This window comes from Gobio gobio, assembly GCF_949357685.1.
Source record: "Gobio gobio genome assembly, chromosome: 20".
Taxonomy (NCBI): Eukaryota; Metazoa; Chordata; class Actinopteri; order Cypriniformes; family Gobionidae; genus Gobio; species Gobio gobio.
The window spans coordinates 43,492,485-43,508,861 of record NC_137113.1 but is presented as its reverse complement, the minus strand read 5'-3'; the positions used below and the strand labels follow the sequence as shown (position 1 = coordinate 43,508,861).

At 37.3% G+C, this 16,377-nt stretch overlaps 1 protein-coding gene across 1 annotated transcript in view; it reads left to right on the top strand.

Annotated features, from left to right (window-relative positions):
* The window catches only part of LOC307144006 (integrin alpha-X), a 34,882-nt gene extending 20,271 nt beyond the window's left edge, over positions 1-14,611 (top strand). Inside the window, exons 9-30 of the mRNA XM_079845928.1 lie at positions 604-751; positions 975-1,048; positions 1,224-1,341; positions 1,612-1,748; positions 1,949-2,095; positions 2,189-2,389; positions 2,520-2,653; positions 4,155-4,297; positions 4,387-4,535; positions 5,725-5,856; positions 7,171-7,244; positions 7,328-7,469; positions 7,712-7,810; positions 10,051-10,127; positions 11,390-11,476; positions 11,594-11,672; positions 11,761-11,856; positions 12,794-12,874; positions 12,991-13,101; positions 13,186-13,296; positions 13,387-13,497; positions 14,281-14,611. Coding sequence (XP_079702054.1) covers positions 604-751; positions 975-1,048; positions 1,224-1,341; positions 1,612-1,748; positions 1,949-2,095; positions 2,189-2,389; positions 2,520-2,653; positions 4,155-4,297; positions 4,387-4,535; positions 5,725-5,856; positions 7,171-7,244; positions 7,328-7,469; positions 7,712-7,810; positions 10,051-10,127; positions 11,390-11,476; positions 11,594-11,672; positions 11,761-11,856; positions 12,794-12,874; positions 12,991-13,101; positions 13,186-13,296; positions 13,387-13,497; positions 14,281-14,364 — 2,535 coding nt within the window. The 3' untranslated portion in view covers positions 14,365-14,611. The remainder of the gene's footprint in view (positions 1-603; positions 752-974; positions 1,049-1,223; positions 1,342-1,611; positions 1,749-1,948; positions 2,096-2,188; positions 2,390-2,519; positions 2,654-4,154; positions 4,298-4,386; positions 4,536-5,724; positions 5,857-7,170; positions 7,245-7,327; positions 7,470-7,711; positions 7,811-10,050; positions 10,128-11,389; positions 11,477-11,593; positions 11,673-11,760; positions 11,857-12,793; positions 12,875-12,990; positions 13,102-13,185; positions 13,297-13,386; positions 13,498-14,280) is intronic.
* The last annotated feature ends 1,766 nt before the right edge of the window (positions 14,612-16,377 follow it).

Below are 16,377 nucleotides of genomic sequence, written 5' to 3'. Positions count from 1 at the left end.
AATGGGGAACAGTTGTGGAGGAGTACCCACTCACTCCTTGAAAGTCCCAAGAGGATAGTTTCCAGGCTAGCAAGCGCACTCTTGTCTCCAAGTTTAGGCTTGTCCGGTAACAGACATTTAGGGCACTAGAAAACATGAGCAGAACAACCAAATGACATAAAAACTGAAGGAACGAGTTTAAATAGACAGAACAAACCAATCAACTAAATGAATAACAGGTGAAATTAACTAGGCTAACTGGAACACATGAAGAAACTAGGGGTGCGTCTCAATCAGTTCCTTAGGTCCTGAGCTTGTGAATCAACATATTCACAAATTCGGGCGCTGGTAAGGACAGTAAAGGACTCTGGCTCACTACACATTGGGGCATTGACGACTCTATTTCCAGCGACATGAAAACGTCCTCATTGTACAACATCATTACTGGTATATGAATAACAGCAGAGCTGATATCTTTCTGACATTACTTCAGTCTAGAAAGTGTAATCTTCAGATGATTTTTACATTCTTTTTTAACCTTTATCTTTGCACCAAACAAGATGTAACAAGATGAAATGTTCAAATGGCCCGAAAATGGCTGTCTTGTCTTTTCAATGATCAAAGATCGGTGAAGCTTTCAATGATCCCAGCACAAAGCAGCAGTTAGAAATTATTGCATCTGCTCCTGTTGCCAAACATGTGTTTAACGTGACTGACTTCAACGCATTGGACAGTATCCGTGAACAACTGGAAGAGAACATTGCAATTGAAGGTATGTTTACTGATAAGAGCAAAAAATGAAAGAAAATTGTAGATGAGAGGAATAAGGGAATTTGATTGGACAAGAAGTGTTACAAGAGTGCTGAACAATATAAACGTGCTATGCTTGCATTTGCTATGGCCAAATCACAGCCAAGCTGAAAATCATTATAACAGCATTGTGATTTTTATTACTTTTTTTTTTTTTTTTCATGTAATAATGTATTTTCTTTCAGGAGTCCAGTCCACTGGTGATTCTGCTACAATGGAGTTTGCTCAAGATGGATTTAGTGCAATGTTTACGTCGAATGTAACTACATACACCAAGGCTTTGTTTTGAAAACCAATTTTTATTCAAGCAATAATATAGGCAGCCAACAATGCAATGGATAGATCACTCACCTGCAATTCAAGGATAAAGATTATTTTACATATACACATTGACAACAACAAGCAAATAAATACATACTAACCTCTTTATTTAGGTAAGCTTGATCATGAGTTCTGTTGGAGCTTTCCAAGGGAAGGGAGGATATCAAGAACAGTATCAAAATGACCAATCATCAGATTTCCATGTGGGAAGTGAACAAGATAGTTACTTGGGTAAAACCATGCTCAAACACAGACTACAAATACATCAAGTTGGCCACACATTTATTGAGGTCATCTATATATCTAAATTTGAAAGGATACTGTAGTTTACTCACTTCCAAGCCCATATCAATACAAACAAGAATATTCTGAGTTGCTTTTTCCATATAATGACCGCATTTTGTGATCAGTGGTGGTCTGATGGTGAGTAAATTATGGCTATTATGATGGCTTTTTTATTATCTATTTAAAGTTTTGATTATCCAATGTTTTTTTTTAAAGGTTATTCAATGACAATAGCAACACGGTCTAAAAAAAAGTTTGTGATTCTGGGAGCACCAAGATACATGCATAAAGGACAAGTGAGCATTTCAATAATTGGAGGTAACACAACTAATCTGTTGGTGGAGTCACCCAAGGTACATTTGAATATTCCCCCAATGTCATATATATTTAAGTTGTTTGATAAAAAATGGAAGGTACTTGAATCTTAACTCAGTTTTATGTATTTTACAATGTATTGGGCATTGCATTTTGCTGTACCATTTTTGTTCTTATAGTATACAGTGGACATAGGATTTGATTCTGAATAGGCTTTTTCTTTTTTCTTCTTTCGTAGTCTCAGATTGGTGCATACTTTGGCGCAGAGGTCTGTGTGGTTGATCTGAACTCTGACACGAAAACAGATCTTCTATTAATATCTGCACCAACGTATACAGACTCCCATTCTGAAGGCAGAGTTTTTGTGTACTTTTATTCTCGGCAGGTAGGTTAAAATACTAATTCCAGATTATAAATTCCAGACCCCTTAGACTTTATTTTGTCTTTCAAACCTTTTGTGCTTTTTCTGGTTTTGCAGCCATTCTTCACTTTTTCTGTTGTGCTGGAGGGAATGGCAGGTCAAAGGGGTCGGTTTGGCTCTTCTCTGGCCAGTCCAGCAGATCTGAATGGTGATGGTTTCATGGATGTGCTGATTGGAGCTCCTTTAGAGGAGGATGGACAGGGCAGCATCTACATCTTCAATGGTGGAATAGATCAAATAAATCCCACATATTCACAGGTCTGCCAATTTTAGTACCTAGCATTGTAGGCTTTTGTGGACTGCCACTTAAATACCATTTCTTTATGACCTTTGGCTTGTTTTCCCCCTAAAACAGTTCCCCTTTCTTTTATTCTTTGTGTTATATTAGAGAGTTGCTGGATCATCTGTGCGCTCAGGTTTACAGTTTTTTGGACTAGCTCTGAGTCAGTCCTCCCTAGATCACAATGGAGACACTCTACCAGACATTGCTGTTGGATCAAAAGGAGCCGTTTTGATTCTTAGGTACAGTACTTTTTTTATGACTTCAGTATACACTTTTAAAAATAAAGGTCCCAAAAGGGGGGTTTCGCAGTGGTGCCAGAGAAACCTTGCTTAAAGACCCTTTCAGTAAACAGTTAGGCTAATAAAAACAGTATTTATTTACACTGCAAATATTGCAAAATACATTCAAAATAATTAATTGGTTTGAGTAGGACAAACTTAAGTTGAATAAATTTAAGTCAAATTAACTTTTATGAGTATTTAGCAGTTTCTTTTTCTTTCAAGTTCACAGAACTGATATATTTTAAAGGTGCAGTATGTAAGTTTTTCACTTTACTAAAGCATACAAATACCATAATATGCTTGCAGATATGTAGGAAACATGCTAAATTCACCTACTTGTTTCTCAGAAAACAATGCTACAGCCAGTTATGCTACTTTGAAAGTGCGCTCGGTGTCGGAAAGTCTGTTTTTGTTTTGGTCTGTGCGATAACGCACGCTGCCAGTTTACCCAATAGTATTGCACCACCCCAGGTTGCCATTGGCGGAAAGCACAGCGTATTGCTTCCATGGAAGCCAGCGAACAAACCAAGTATGTTAAATGCTTTATATTGCTGCACTCATTCAGCAAGTGCTATACAATGCTATTGTTAACATGTTAGCCAATTAGCGAGTTAGCATTTTCTGAATTGGCTTGTTATAGCAAGCTAAGTTTATACTAATAAAAATGTTCACATTGAGGTTACATAACAATTTAAGTTAAGTTAAATGTATGAATAAGTGTACTCCAACATTTCAAGCTAAGAACTATTAAAATGTATAAGTACAAAATAAAAACGATATATATAAACTTTGAATTTCGTACCTTAAAGCTGCAGTCCGTAACTTTTTTTGCGCTCTAGCGGTTAATAAACAGAACTGCATGCATATCGCGGAAGAACATTGCAGCTGGAGCTACTTCTCTCTGTTTATGTCTATGGCGAGTCACGCAGGGACTGTGTTCCTCCGCAGCGGTTCCTACCAGGAAATAGTCCCAATATAAACACGTATTATAAGTGTACCATAATGATTCAGGGTAAGACAAAAACACGGTTTGGAAAATGGATTCATGTTGTACATTCTCATTATATATTTTTTTGTAAATCTTGAACACAAAGTTATGGAAAGCAGCTTTAAAGATTTTGAGGCAACTGATTGCCTTAAAATGTTTGAGTTTTGCCAACTTATTTGGGTTTACAGTGTAGTGTGAAGAACATTTTAAATATCTAAAGAACCATTTTCCTCTATAAAGAACCTTTTGTGCATTGGGTTACATGGATGCTAAAGTTTCTACACGGAACTATCAATGTTAATAAAGAACCTTTATTTTTAAGATATAAAATAATCTAATCTAATAGAATGGACTGATTAATAATAGTAAACATACACCAAATTCACAGACCATAACATACAGAGCTCATAGTTCACTCTGATCTATTAATTCGTTATGTTTCGGAAATGTGTCTTTTCCTACAACCCCCAGGTCCAGACCAATAGTGTCTGTGGATGTGAAAGTAACCTACAGCCCATCCAAAATTTCAACCAGTGAAACAAACTGCACCAGGCCACTGGAAAACACCCTGACAGTGTGCTTCATCATGAGTGGATACAGACATGCTATAACAGGTTTTATTTTTATGCCAGACTTTGCTATTTTCAATTTACTTTATTTTAAAATACAACTATCATAAAATGTTATTTAATGACATTTTCAGATTTGGCTGCAAATATTAGCTATACGTTAAAGCTGGATGCCAAGCGATATAAGCACCGAGCATACTTCTTACCCAAAAATCCTGTCCTCAGTAATGTTGTAAATGTTACACTAGAGGAGGTGTGCAAAGACCATCCTTTCCTCATAGAGGTAAGTCATGTATCAGTCCTTTTGTGGCAGCAAAAAAACCCCACATTTCTAATTCTATAATATATACATACAACTCTTAATAGTTTTAGTATGTTAATGTATTTATGGATATGACAATGTTAATGTATTTAGTTCTGATGGAATAAAACTGCCACGCTGCTGCTGTTGCAGCAACTATGGGATTGTTGCTGGCAATAGATACACAGACACACTGCTGTGAAATGTGCTGCTGCTGCATGAATAGGCATACATAAATCGACTAGATTTAGTTACGTGGAGCAGAAGGAGGTGGAGGGTTTCAGAGGAACGGAAGGACCAGCTTACTGCGAACAGTGAACCTAATGAAACTAATGAAATGTTGAACAAGCTCATTGGCTGGAGAATAAGCAGAAGCCAATCAGTTTGTGCCATGAAGTTAAAGATGTGATTGCTAGCAGATTACACGTAAAGGACCTCATCAGCCTGTGCTATCTAAAGTTTTTTTTTGTGTGTGTGTGTATGTATGTATGTATGTATGTATTAGTGTTGTCAAAAGTACAGACCGTGATACCAATTCGGTACTGACATTTTAAAAATGTGACGCTTTGAGCGCTGTTGGGCGGAATCTTAAACACCTCTGACTGCCCATTGCGCTCACACACTCATCAAATATGTCTGAGACTGTGATTGGCTACAATGACTAGCGCTTCAAAAACATGTTATAAATATACATCAATGATGCTTTTCACAGAGCGCTTACACAGATACACACGGGAGCGTTTGAATACAGGTGCCTATCAGCCTACCGGTCCGCTGGTCGACGCTTCCTTGTGCTTTTTAAAATGCTCCCGCTTTCAAAACACTTTCAAACACTTCAGTGTGCTCTCAAACACTCCTGTGCATTGATCATTGTAGCCAATCACAGACGCATCCGATGAGCGCATGAGTACAATTGGCCAGTCAGAGGCGTTTATGATTCCAGCTCAACAGCGCTCAAAGCGTCCCATTTTTAAAATTTCAGTCCCGAATTGGTATCGCGGTCAGTACTTTTGTACACACATATATACAGTGTATATATATATATATATATATACACACACATAAATGCATATATACTACATACTACATACATAATTGTGCTTTTTATGAGAAACAATGCCAGAGTAGAATGAACAAATCTTTTAATTTATAAATGGTTCACCTTTTCCAGTCTTGTACAGAGGATTCTCTCAACCCGCTGCCTAATGAATTAATGTTCACATTTGAGGGTCTGCCCTCCCAAAGTCTAGAGAACTTAAAGCCTGTTCTCTTACCATGGATGAAGAACACTACATTGTGGATGGTAAGGGACACATAATACAATTTTTATTGTCAATATTAGTAGTAGACCTACTGTTAAACATTAGTTTCACTACTGTGAAACAGTGTGGGCAAATGTACACTTACTGGCCACTTTATTAGGTTACACCTTGCTCCTTCAACCCGTTTTTTTGCCTTCAGATCTTCTTTAATTTTTCATGGCATAGATTAAACCAGGTGCTGGAATCAGAGATTTTGGTCCATATTGTCATGATAGCATCACACAGTTGCTACAGATTTGTCGGCTGCACATCCATAATGTGAATCTCCCATTCCAGCACATCCCAAAGGTGCTCTATTGGATTGAGATCTGGTGACTGTGGAGGCGGTTTGAGTTTAGTGAACTCTTTGTCAGGTTCAAGAAAACTGTTTGAGATTATTTGAGCTTTGTGACATGGCGTATTATCCTGCTGGAAGTAGCCATCAGAAGATGGGTACACTGTGGTCATAAAGGGATAGACATGGTCAGTAACAATACAATACTCAGGCTGTGGCGTTAAAACAATGCTCAACTGGTTTAAAGTGTGCCAATAAAATATCCTCACACAATTACACCACCAGCAGTAGCCTGAAGCACTGGTACAGGGCAGAATGGATCCATGCTTACATGATGTTTATGCCAAATTCTGACCCTACCAAGTGAATGTCGCAGCAGAAATCGACACTCATCAGACCAGTCATTTTTTTTCAATCTTCTACTGTCTAATTTTGGTGCGAATTGTAGCCTCAGTTTCCTGTTCTTAGCTGACAGGAGTGGCACCGGTGTGTCTTCTACTGCTGTACACCATCTGCTTCAAGGTTTGATGTGTTGTGCATTCAGAGATGCTCTTCTGCAGACCTCGGTTGTAACAAGTGCTTATTTGAGTTATATTGTTTCCTTTCTATCAGCTGAACCAGTCTGGCCATTATACTCTGGCATCAAGGCATTTTCACCCACAGAACTGCCGCTCACTGATATTTCTCTTTTTCTGACCATTCTCTGAAAACCCTAGAGATGGTTGTGCCTGAAAATCCCTGTAGATCAGCAGTTTCTGAAATACTAAACCAGCCTGTCTGGCACCAACAACCATGCCACGTTCAAAGTCACTTAAATCATCTTTCTTCCTCATTCTGATGATCAGTTTGAACTTCAGCAGATCGCCTTGACCGTGACTAGTTGCTGCCATTAGATTGGCTGACTAGATATTTGCGTTAATGAATAGTTGAACGGGTGTACTTAATAAAGTGGTCAGTGAGTGTATATGGGAATATATGTACATTTTCTTTAACTTATTTTTATTCTAACCTCATATTACAGTTAGATTATGAGATAAACTGTGGATCAGACAACCTTTGTGTTGACAATCTCAAAGTGGACTTTAACTTTAATGGGTAAGTTAATGGTGAAGTCACAAGTTAATTTCTGCACAACTGTCATCAAACATAATTCTTTAAACATAATTCTCCTGATCCAGATCTACAAACATAGAAGTTGGGATAATGCAGGAGCTCAATGTAGTAGTGTTTGTAGAGAACAGAGGAGAAAACTCATACAACACCCACTTCACCCTCAACTACCCCTTGGGACTTTCCTACAGGAGAATTATGCCTCGAGTGGTAAGGCAGGATGATGTTCATGGCATGTGGTGTTAAAAACAGCAAGTGAAGTTCATTGTTTTACATTATAAATGGCAAGTTTAGTAGTTAAAGTGCATGATTTTTCAAAAGGAATATCCATCCATTTTTCAAACTGCTTGTCTGGTTTAGTGTTGCAGAGATGCTGGAGCCTAAATAAAGTGTTTATACAGCAGGCTGCTACAGTATATGATCATGAAACCCATGTTTTTCTGTTTGAGCAGGGCAGAGTGAATTGCCGTTCTTTAGATGGCATGCGAGGAGTTTCAGCAGGGGAGACCATCTGTCGGGTCAATAACCCTCTATTCGCAGGAAACGCTTCTGTGAGTTGAACTCTATCCGAACAGACACACAAACAGATGCAGAGGGGTTCAAAAGTCTTAGACAAAATCTGCTTTAAACAAGGACAAATGTTAAACAAATGTTATGACATAAATGTAAGAAAGATTCTGTGCTGTTTCTGTTAAGTAATATTATGGCAACGTCCATAAAACTGAAAAGCCATCACTTTTGATACAACAAGAGTCCAATCGAGCCGCAAGTTCATCCGTCAAATTTTCATTAAACATTAAAAGAGTGTAGCATTTGAGTTGCACTTAGAACAAAAAATAACTGACGGGAGCAGGTCCAGTGGAAAACAGGCTCTCTCGCATCGTATGACGTGACAGACAACTAGTTGTCCAATCTGGTTTAATTTACACAGTGCAGGTTTTCTGATGCAGTTGTGAGTTCTGTTATAGAATGTGGTTGTAAACCTTTCACCACTGGTTTCGTATCAAAATTTGTTTGTGACCTATGGTAAAGAGTGCACCATTGGCTCACCACTAATGTACACACATGTTGGAAAGTTTTTAACCTCTTAACCGGATTGAGGGCACATTCGTCCTTAAGCTTTATTTGTTTAAATTAGCTCAAATGACTGTCAGATGCAAGTGATTACCTTGACCAACTATACATCATTTAAAAGATCTAAGACTCAAGCTTCCATTTTTTACCTCTGTTTTATTCTCAAAGTCTTATAGTGACAGTAATTTGTTAATATGTGTCAGGAGTTATGAATATGAAAACCGCGTCAGTACCGTTTGATTGTAATATGAGCCTCAGCTGCTCTCATTCATTAAAAAAAACTCCTCTATGTTCATCATGAACACTCGCGACAAATCAACATCCCTCAGGGCTTTTATTTCAAAAGTATGCAGATGAGGAGAAATATTGATAGATTCTCATATGTCTGTGTTAAATTTCTAAACAGAGGACTATTTTTTATTCAATACTTCCTCAAAATGCGCAGATGTAGCCTAATCATGAGCGATGGAGACTCTTATGTGTTGTTTTCAATTCATACTGGCAGCCGGAGGGTGCTCTGTGCACATGTAGTCCATATATGGTAAAGACAGACGAAGAAGATACCATGTGTCATAATAGAAGTCCATAATAAAAGCTTCCTGAGATCGCTAAAGATGCAAATAGAGACATTTGAAGACAATAAACACACAATCGCGACGATGTATGGTTTGTCTTTGTTCTTTATACCATGTTGGGTGTATTCATAATATATTATATTTATAATGCAATGCTATTCGACATAGCTTTTATCAATTTGCAGAATATTGTAAAATGATATATTTTCTGTCTGATTTTTTGATCCGAAGCCAAATGAGACCACAGAAGGTTATTTAAAACATCCCACTTGTGATATAAAGTAATTTTGGAGAAAAAACATGGTTTTAATCTTTATTGTATTTTGATTGTGTGTTAAGCTAACATGCTAGCTAGCCAATGCACCTGCCACCTGGGCAAATACGTTATTTTTAGTAATAATTTTGAATAGACTGAAATGAAAAACCAACTGAAATGTTTCTATTGTCAACAACGGCATTTGAGGCACTTTAGATGGTGAAGTGAGAAGTTTGATCAAAGAAATGAGGTTTGAATAGAACAGTTTGAATAGATAGTCGTCAGTGATTACAATGAAGACAAAAGAATAAGATAATAAGAGCCATAACCAGGCCAGAGAAGTGTGAAAGTGTTCTGGGGAGACTGAAACTGAATGGGCAGTTTGCACCTCAAAACAATAGAGACAATAAACTGAATGGTAGCTCAGAAAAGATGGCAATAAACATCAGTTAACATTTTAGAGAAATCTCAAAATAAAATCATATGACATGATATTGAAAAACATTTAATACAATTCAGAGTTTTAGACTTATCATCTTTCAGATTTGAAATATAACATGGTCAGACATGTGGCTTCAGCTGTAGTGCACTTCTAGATTGCTAAAATGCCAACTTCAATTTTATTTTCATAAAGATATTTCATACAAATATATTTCTAATAACTTTACAAAACTTTGAAGCTTATTATAGCTATTTTTGATTATGAAAATAAATATAATTTTGAATTTACAGTAAACTGCCAAGTGTCTGCTTTCAAATGACGTTATACTTATGATTTTAGTGCAAAGGAATTATTAACTGTAACTGGGGTGCAGGCTAACAGGTTAAGCATCCTCTTTGTTTTAAAAATGTTTTATAATGATCATTTCTTACCTCATTCTTCTAGGCCATGTTTGACATTATTTACAGTATTAATAAAGAAATTTTGGACCAAAAGGTGACATTCAGTGCATCAGTTACCAGGTATGGTGTTAATTTTTTACTTTTTATAGTCAAGTGGTCTGCAGTATGTTAAGTGCTAATTTTAATATACACTTTATTGCCAAAAGTATTGGGAACCCCTCCAAATCATTGAATGCAGGTGTTCCAATCACTTCCATGGCCACAGGTGTATAAAATTAAGCATCTATACCATGCTCAACTGTTAGCAGTATTATAACAAAGTGGAAGCAATTGGGAACAACAGCAACTTGTAAAAACCATGTAAAAACACAGATTGTAGTCAACGCATTCTGAGGCGCACAGTGCGCAAAAGTCGCCAACTTCAATCAATTCAGTCAAGGGAACTTGACTGGCCTGCACAAAGTCCTGACCTCAACCCGATAGAACACCTTTGGGATGAATTAGAGCGGAGATGCAAGCCAGGCCTTCTCGTCCAACATCAGTGCCTGACCTCACAAATGCGCTTCTAAAAAATTCCCATAAACACACTCCTAAACCAGAGTTGAAGCTGTTATAGCTGCAAAGGGTGGGCCAACTCCATATTAAACCCTACGGATTAAGAATGGGATCTCATTAAAAGGGTCATGAATTGAGAAATCAACTTTCCCTTGAGCTTTTGATATATAAAAGCTGGATGAGGATATATAGGAGCTGAAAACTTCCTTGTTAGATAGCTTTTATTGACAGCTGGCTCATCAAACAAGAGATATGTGAATGTTCTTGCCTGTGCAGTGAAACGGTGCCTCAACCGAAGAAGTCGAACGCCTAATTCTGTAGCCCTGCCCACTGACTCACGCCTGTCATGTTATAGATAAATAACATAGGCCTACGCACTAAACCGGAGCCCTGTGGGCGAATCATTCCGGTTGCCGTTTTCCACACGCTTTCAAAACAATTCCCCACATGTACTAACATGGGAGCCGAAGCTCATTATAATATGCAAAACTGTTATCCAATCATTGCAGTGGGCGTTTACTTCCAAGTCTTCAGGGCGACACGCCCAAAAAAGTTCCAGGAGAGTTCCAGGAGCCAGGCTCAAAATCAGGGTAGAAAGTAGCCTATTACTTATTCATTATGATGTTTTTGAATGTAAAAACCATATGAACATCATAAGTTGACCTCAGACAACAGTATAAAAAATAAAAAAAGCCAGTTCATGACCCCTTTAAAGTTCATGTAAAGGCAGGCGTCCCAGAACTTTTGGCAATATAGTGCATCTCAAATGTATTTGAATTATATTGACATGCATAGTAGCACAAACCAAAATGTTCTGTCATTTCCAGTGGCAATACGAACCACTCTGAAAACAGTGAGCTATTAAAAATGAGAAACATCAGTGTAAAACACGCAATCTATGTTGCCTTGTTGAGGTCAGTGCTTCTATTTGCTGTAATATGATTAGAGTTACGTTTTTGATATTTGATGATTTGCTTTTCTCTCATCTCTATTCATAACCTTATCTACTGTATTCCACGTTTCTCCTAAAGGCATACAGATTCCAGCATTTACATAAATTTCACGAGTGGGAAAAACAATCTGGAGAAACCAGTGAAACAGATATTGGAGGTGCTTCTTCTTCCTTTCACCTCACATCACCACTGAAATTAAACAAGTTGTCTGAATCAATAAATCTCTTTCTGTTCATGTCCCGAAGGTGAAGAATGAGTTTAGTGAGCTAAATTTAACAGTTTTCATTAGAGTACCTGTAAAACTGGGAGCTGAAAGCATCTGGACTGACAAACAGTTAAAGGTAAAAGCATGTGCAATGTATGAATCAAGAACCCAAAGCCTTTAGCGTCAAATGCTGTGTCATTATTGTAGTCCTTATTTGTGTGGTCCAATTGGCAGAATAGCCCTTTTGAGAGAGTGCTTCGACTCGGCGCAGTAAAAAGTCATGGCTGAAAAATCCTGTTTATCCTGAGAGGATTTTTCAGCCGTGACTTTTTACTGCGCCGAGTCGAAGTACTCTCAAAAGTGCTATTCCGCCATACATTATAGTTATCCTTTTTAACCCACTTACAAAAGTGCCACATTTTATTTTCTGTCACCATAATTGGTCGTTCAGCTATTCGTGTAACTGTATTTAAATAGGGAAAACGTGGAGGTGTTTGGTCGCTTCTAACTTGATCTCTGTTTGGTACCTAATGAATGAACTGGGCTTAGTGGGCTAAGCCCACTAAGGGCTATTTCCAATAGCTCAAACAGTAGAGCATGGCGCTAGCAACGCCAAGGTCATGGGTTCGATACCCAGGGAAAGCAAGAATTGACAAAAAAATTAAAATGTGTACCTTGAATGCAATGTAAGTCGCTTTGGATAAAAGCGTCTGCCAAATGCATAAATGTAAATGTAAATGTAAGCTAAGTGCTATCAAAATGTCACCGCGCGTCAGAGCGATTAAGTGCACGCACTGGGACGAGAGAGGTATGTATCAACTTGTCTTAGTTAAGGGAATAACATAGTTTAATGTGAAAAAACGGTGGAGTATCCCTTTAATGCTAATTGCTGAAGTAACCCTTTAAATTGTCTGTCAAAGCTGGACAGCATACTTTTATGTCCGAAAAAACAACAACACTTTTGTTCCATGGAAAAAAAGAAAGACTACTGAGTTTGGAATGGCATGAAGACAATACTGTTTAGGGGTAAACTATCACTTTAAGTGTTACAAATATGTTTTTCTTTGTAAAAGATTCCTGATTGCTTTAGGGAAGAAGATGAACAGCCCGCCACCAGAGATTTTCTGAAAGTGCTCAACAAGAAAAACGTACTAGTGAGTTAATTTTAAATTTTAAATTTTGAATAAATGATTTACTTTAAACGTAAATAATTTGTCAAGTGAAACTTGATTGATTTGAATTCATCACGTTGTAATATGTTTCCTGTCAGAACTGCTCTGTGGCGGTGTGTGCAGTGTTCAGGTGTGATGTGAATCTGATGAGAAATGAAAGGAAGTTCTATAATATCTCTAGCAATGTGAGCTCTGGATGGATTGAGCAGGTATCTGACGTTACAGGGCTTGACATTTTTATTAGAAGAGATATATCTGCCATTTTAATTAACATTATTTCTTATCTTTTATAGATTGGGATAAGGTCGGCTTCTTTAGAGTTGGTCAGTACAGCATATCTAGTTTTTGATGAGGACAAATATACTTACTTCTCCGATTCTCTCAGCTCTGCACCAGTTTGCGAGGTAGTGCATACTTTCCTAAAGCATGTTATAAGTCTCTTCTGTCTATGCATCAAAAAGTGCTGGATGAAATCTTTGTGTGTGCATGTGAAGGTGAATACTCAAGTGGAGATCTATGAGGAACCCAGCATCTTAAAGGAGGTCACTGGAGGAGTTATTGTAGGACTGTTGATCTTCTCACTCATCACAGCCACCCTCTATAAGGTGCAATATACCAGCCTGTTTATAATTATTAAAGGGATAGTTCACCCAAAAATTTAAATTAGCCCATAATTTACTCACCCTCAAGTCATCCTAGGTGTATATGACATTCTTGTTTCAGACGAATAAAATCGGAGTTATATTACAAAAGTCCAGGCTAATCCAAGCATTAGAATTTGATTCATAGTTGCTCTGTTTTCGAAGTCCATAAAAATTGCATCTGTCTGTCAAATAACGTGCTTCCCGCGAAGCACATCAATTAAACTTTCGGCCGACCGCCTTCCGTGAAAAAGTGTTGAATGTTGAAAGTGAAACTCAAGGTGCGTACGTGACGTCATGACGAGCGGACCTGGTCGCGTTAGTCTTTCGATCTGCTGGGGAACTTTCAACAATTTTTCCATAAATTGAACAGGGAAGGCGGTCGGCCGAAAGTTTACTTGATAAAGTTTTAAATATGGATATTTTTCTTACACAAACGTCGATTCTCTTCAGAAGGCCTTTATTAACACCCCGGAGCCACGTGGAGCACGTTATTTGACGGACAGATGCACTTTTTATGGACTTCAAAAACAGAGCAACTATGAATCAAATTCTAATGCTTGGATTAGCCTGGACTTTTGTAATATAACGTCTAAAAGGAGAATGTCATATACACCTAGGATGACTTGAGGTCATTATGTAAATTATGGGCTAATTTTCATTTTTGGGTGAACTATCCCTTTAAGTAGAAAACTTTAACATAACAATGTATAATGCTGTGTGTTGTCTTTTCTTTTTCTCTTATAGTGTGGGTTTTTCAAAAGAAAGGCCAAGCAGCAGATGAAGGATTTAACACAAGAAGATGAAGTGGAAAATTTAGATAAAAAATAATGCAGAATCGATACATTTCTTTTTTTTTTTTTTTTTACCTCTGCATCCATAAAAATGAACAGATGTACAAAAATGAATAGTCAATTGATTCAAATATGATTCATTTCATGATTTTTTGGGTTGCTAACATAGCGAATATAACGCACACACACACACACACACACACACACACACACACACACACACACACACACACACACACACACACACACAATTTGTATGTAAATACTAGTGCTGTCAAGCAATTAAAAATAATAATTAATCACACAATGTCCTGTAATTAATCGTGATTAATCAAACCTAACATTAATGTTTTTAATATATTTTTACAATGCAATAATTTCACATTTAATCTCCACATTAATGTAGAAACAACATATAACGACAATATATTTTAAACATTTGATCTAACAGGTATTTCCCAAATGCATTGTTTTCGACAGTACATTACTCTTCTAATAGAAAACAGTATATTATTGTCAGAATTTGACCGTTTTTTTGCAGCAATTTTTTAGGAAATATTCAGAAATTTAATAAAGTTATTTTCACAGTCGTCACTTCATACAGTCATCCTTATTAAAGCTACAAAAGTTATTCTGTCAAGAGCAGTCAGTATTTTGTTCTTGGGTTTACATTAATGACAGACATCACAGCACAACCCATTCTCACTCCCAAGGCGTCAAAATCTGAAGCATGGTCAAGTGCTTTCCGCGTCACATCGAAGATCGTCGCGCTGGGTGCTCCATTCATTTCAGTTGTTTCAGCGTCAGATCAAGACGCATTTTATTCTTTGCATTTTTAAAAGCAGACATGATTTATTAATATTTTATTAATATTTAAAAGTTACTTTCATATTGTGGAGCAGCTAACCCAACTCCTACCCTAAACCTACCCCCTTCTAAACAATATAAAACACGTAACAGGCAAATACAATTACAGTCACAGGTATTTATTGCAATAACTGACCAAAAACAGTATAAAATTATTAACTCATGTTGCATTCCAAGTCTTCTGAAGTCTTCTGTCTTTATGTAAAAATAGAGTTGATCTTAATGTTTTAATCGCTGAGATGATGATCCCGCTGCTCTGTGAAAGCACAAATAATACACACAACTCTTTAGCACGATGCAATCGGTCACAAGACACACCAGAGCCAATGACATTTTACAATCAAAGCTGACGTAATGATGCAATTGGTCACGAGACATACGAGAACCAATGCAATTTCGCTATGAAAACTGATGTAACTGGCGGCAATATTTGTAATTCAGGGTTTTTCCTGGGTCAAAAATGGTCTTCGGTGGTGGCTGACAGACATGGTCATCCATACACACACACACACGCACAGTAAAAAAGTACCCACGTGATCTGCAAGCACAATACTGACAATACATTTTAAATAAATTCAAAGAAAGTTTGTAATTTTTGCTCTATCCTTCATGTTTGCTTTTGTTCCTCATTTTTACACTATTTACAGATAATTGTTTTGGTATGTATTCATATCAATATTAAAAAGTAGTATTCATAGCCTAATTTTCTGCCATATACAATTTCATAAAATTATCAGCTAGCTAAAAAAAATTTGTTCTGGGTTCACTCCAGTCTAAACTAAACTATTTATTTTACTACACATTGTGAACATAAATAAGCTGTAAAACTAACTCTTACACCCCGCATGCGTCTCAATCAGCTCCCTGGTTCAGTAGTCAGGGCACTGATCAGGACATAAGTCAATGGGCTGCTTCCCTGATCAGTGCCCTGACTACTGAACTAGAGAGCTGATTGAGACGCACCCCCACTCTTGCTAAATTGGGTTAGCACACTTGTGTTCTCATTTCAGATGTGTTCAGAGTAAATGATTAAACTGATTCGTGAGTTCAGTGTTGGATAGATCAGTTGTTCTAACCAGTCGTTAAAATTATTCGGTTCAAAGGAGTCATTAGGTCGCGAATCGGACATTAGCAGACGCGTTGTGTGCGAATCCTGTCTGTCAACACACAGAAAACACTTCAT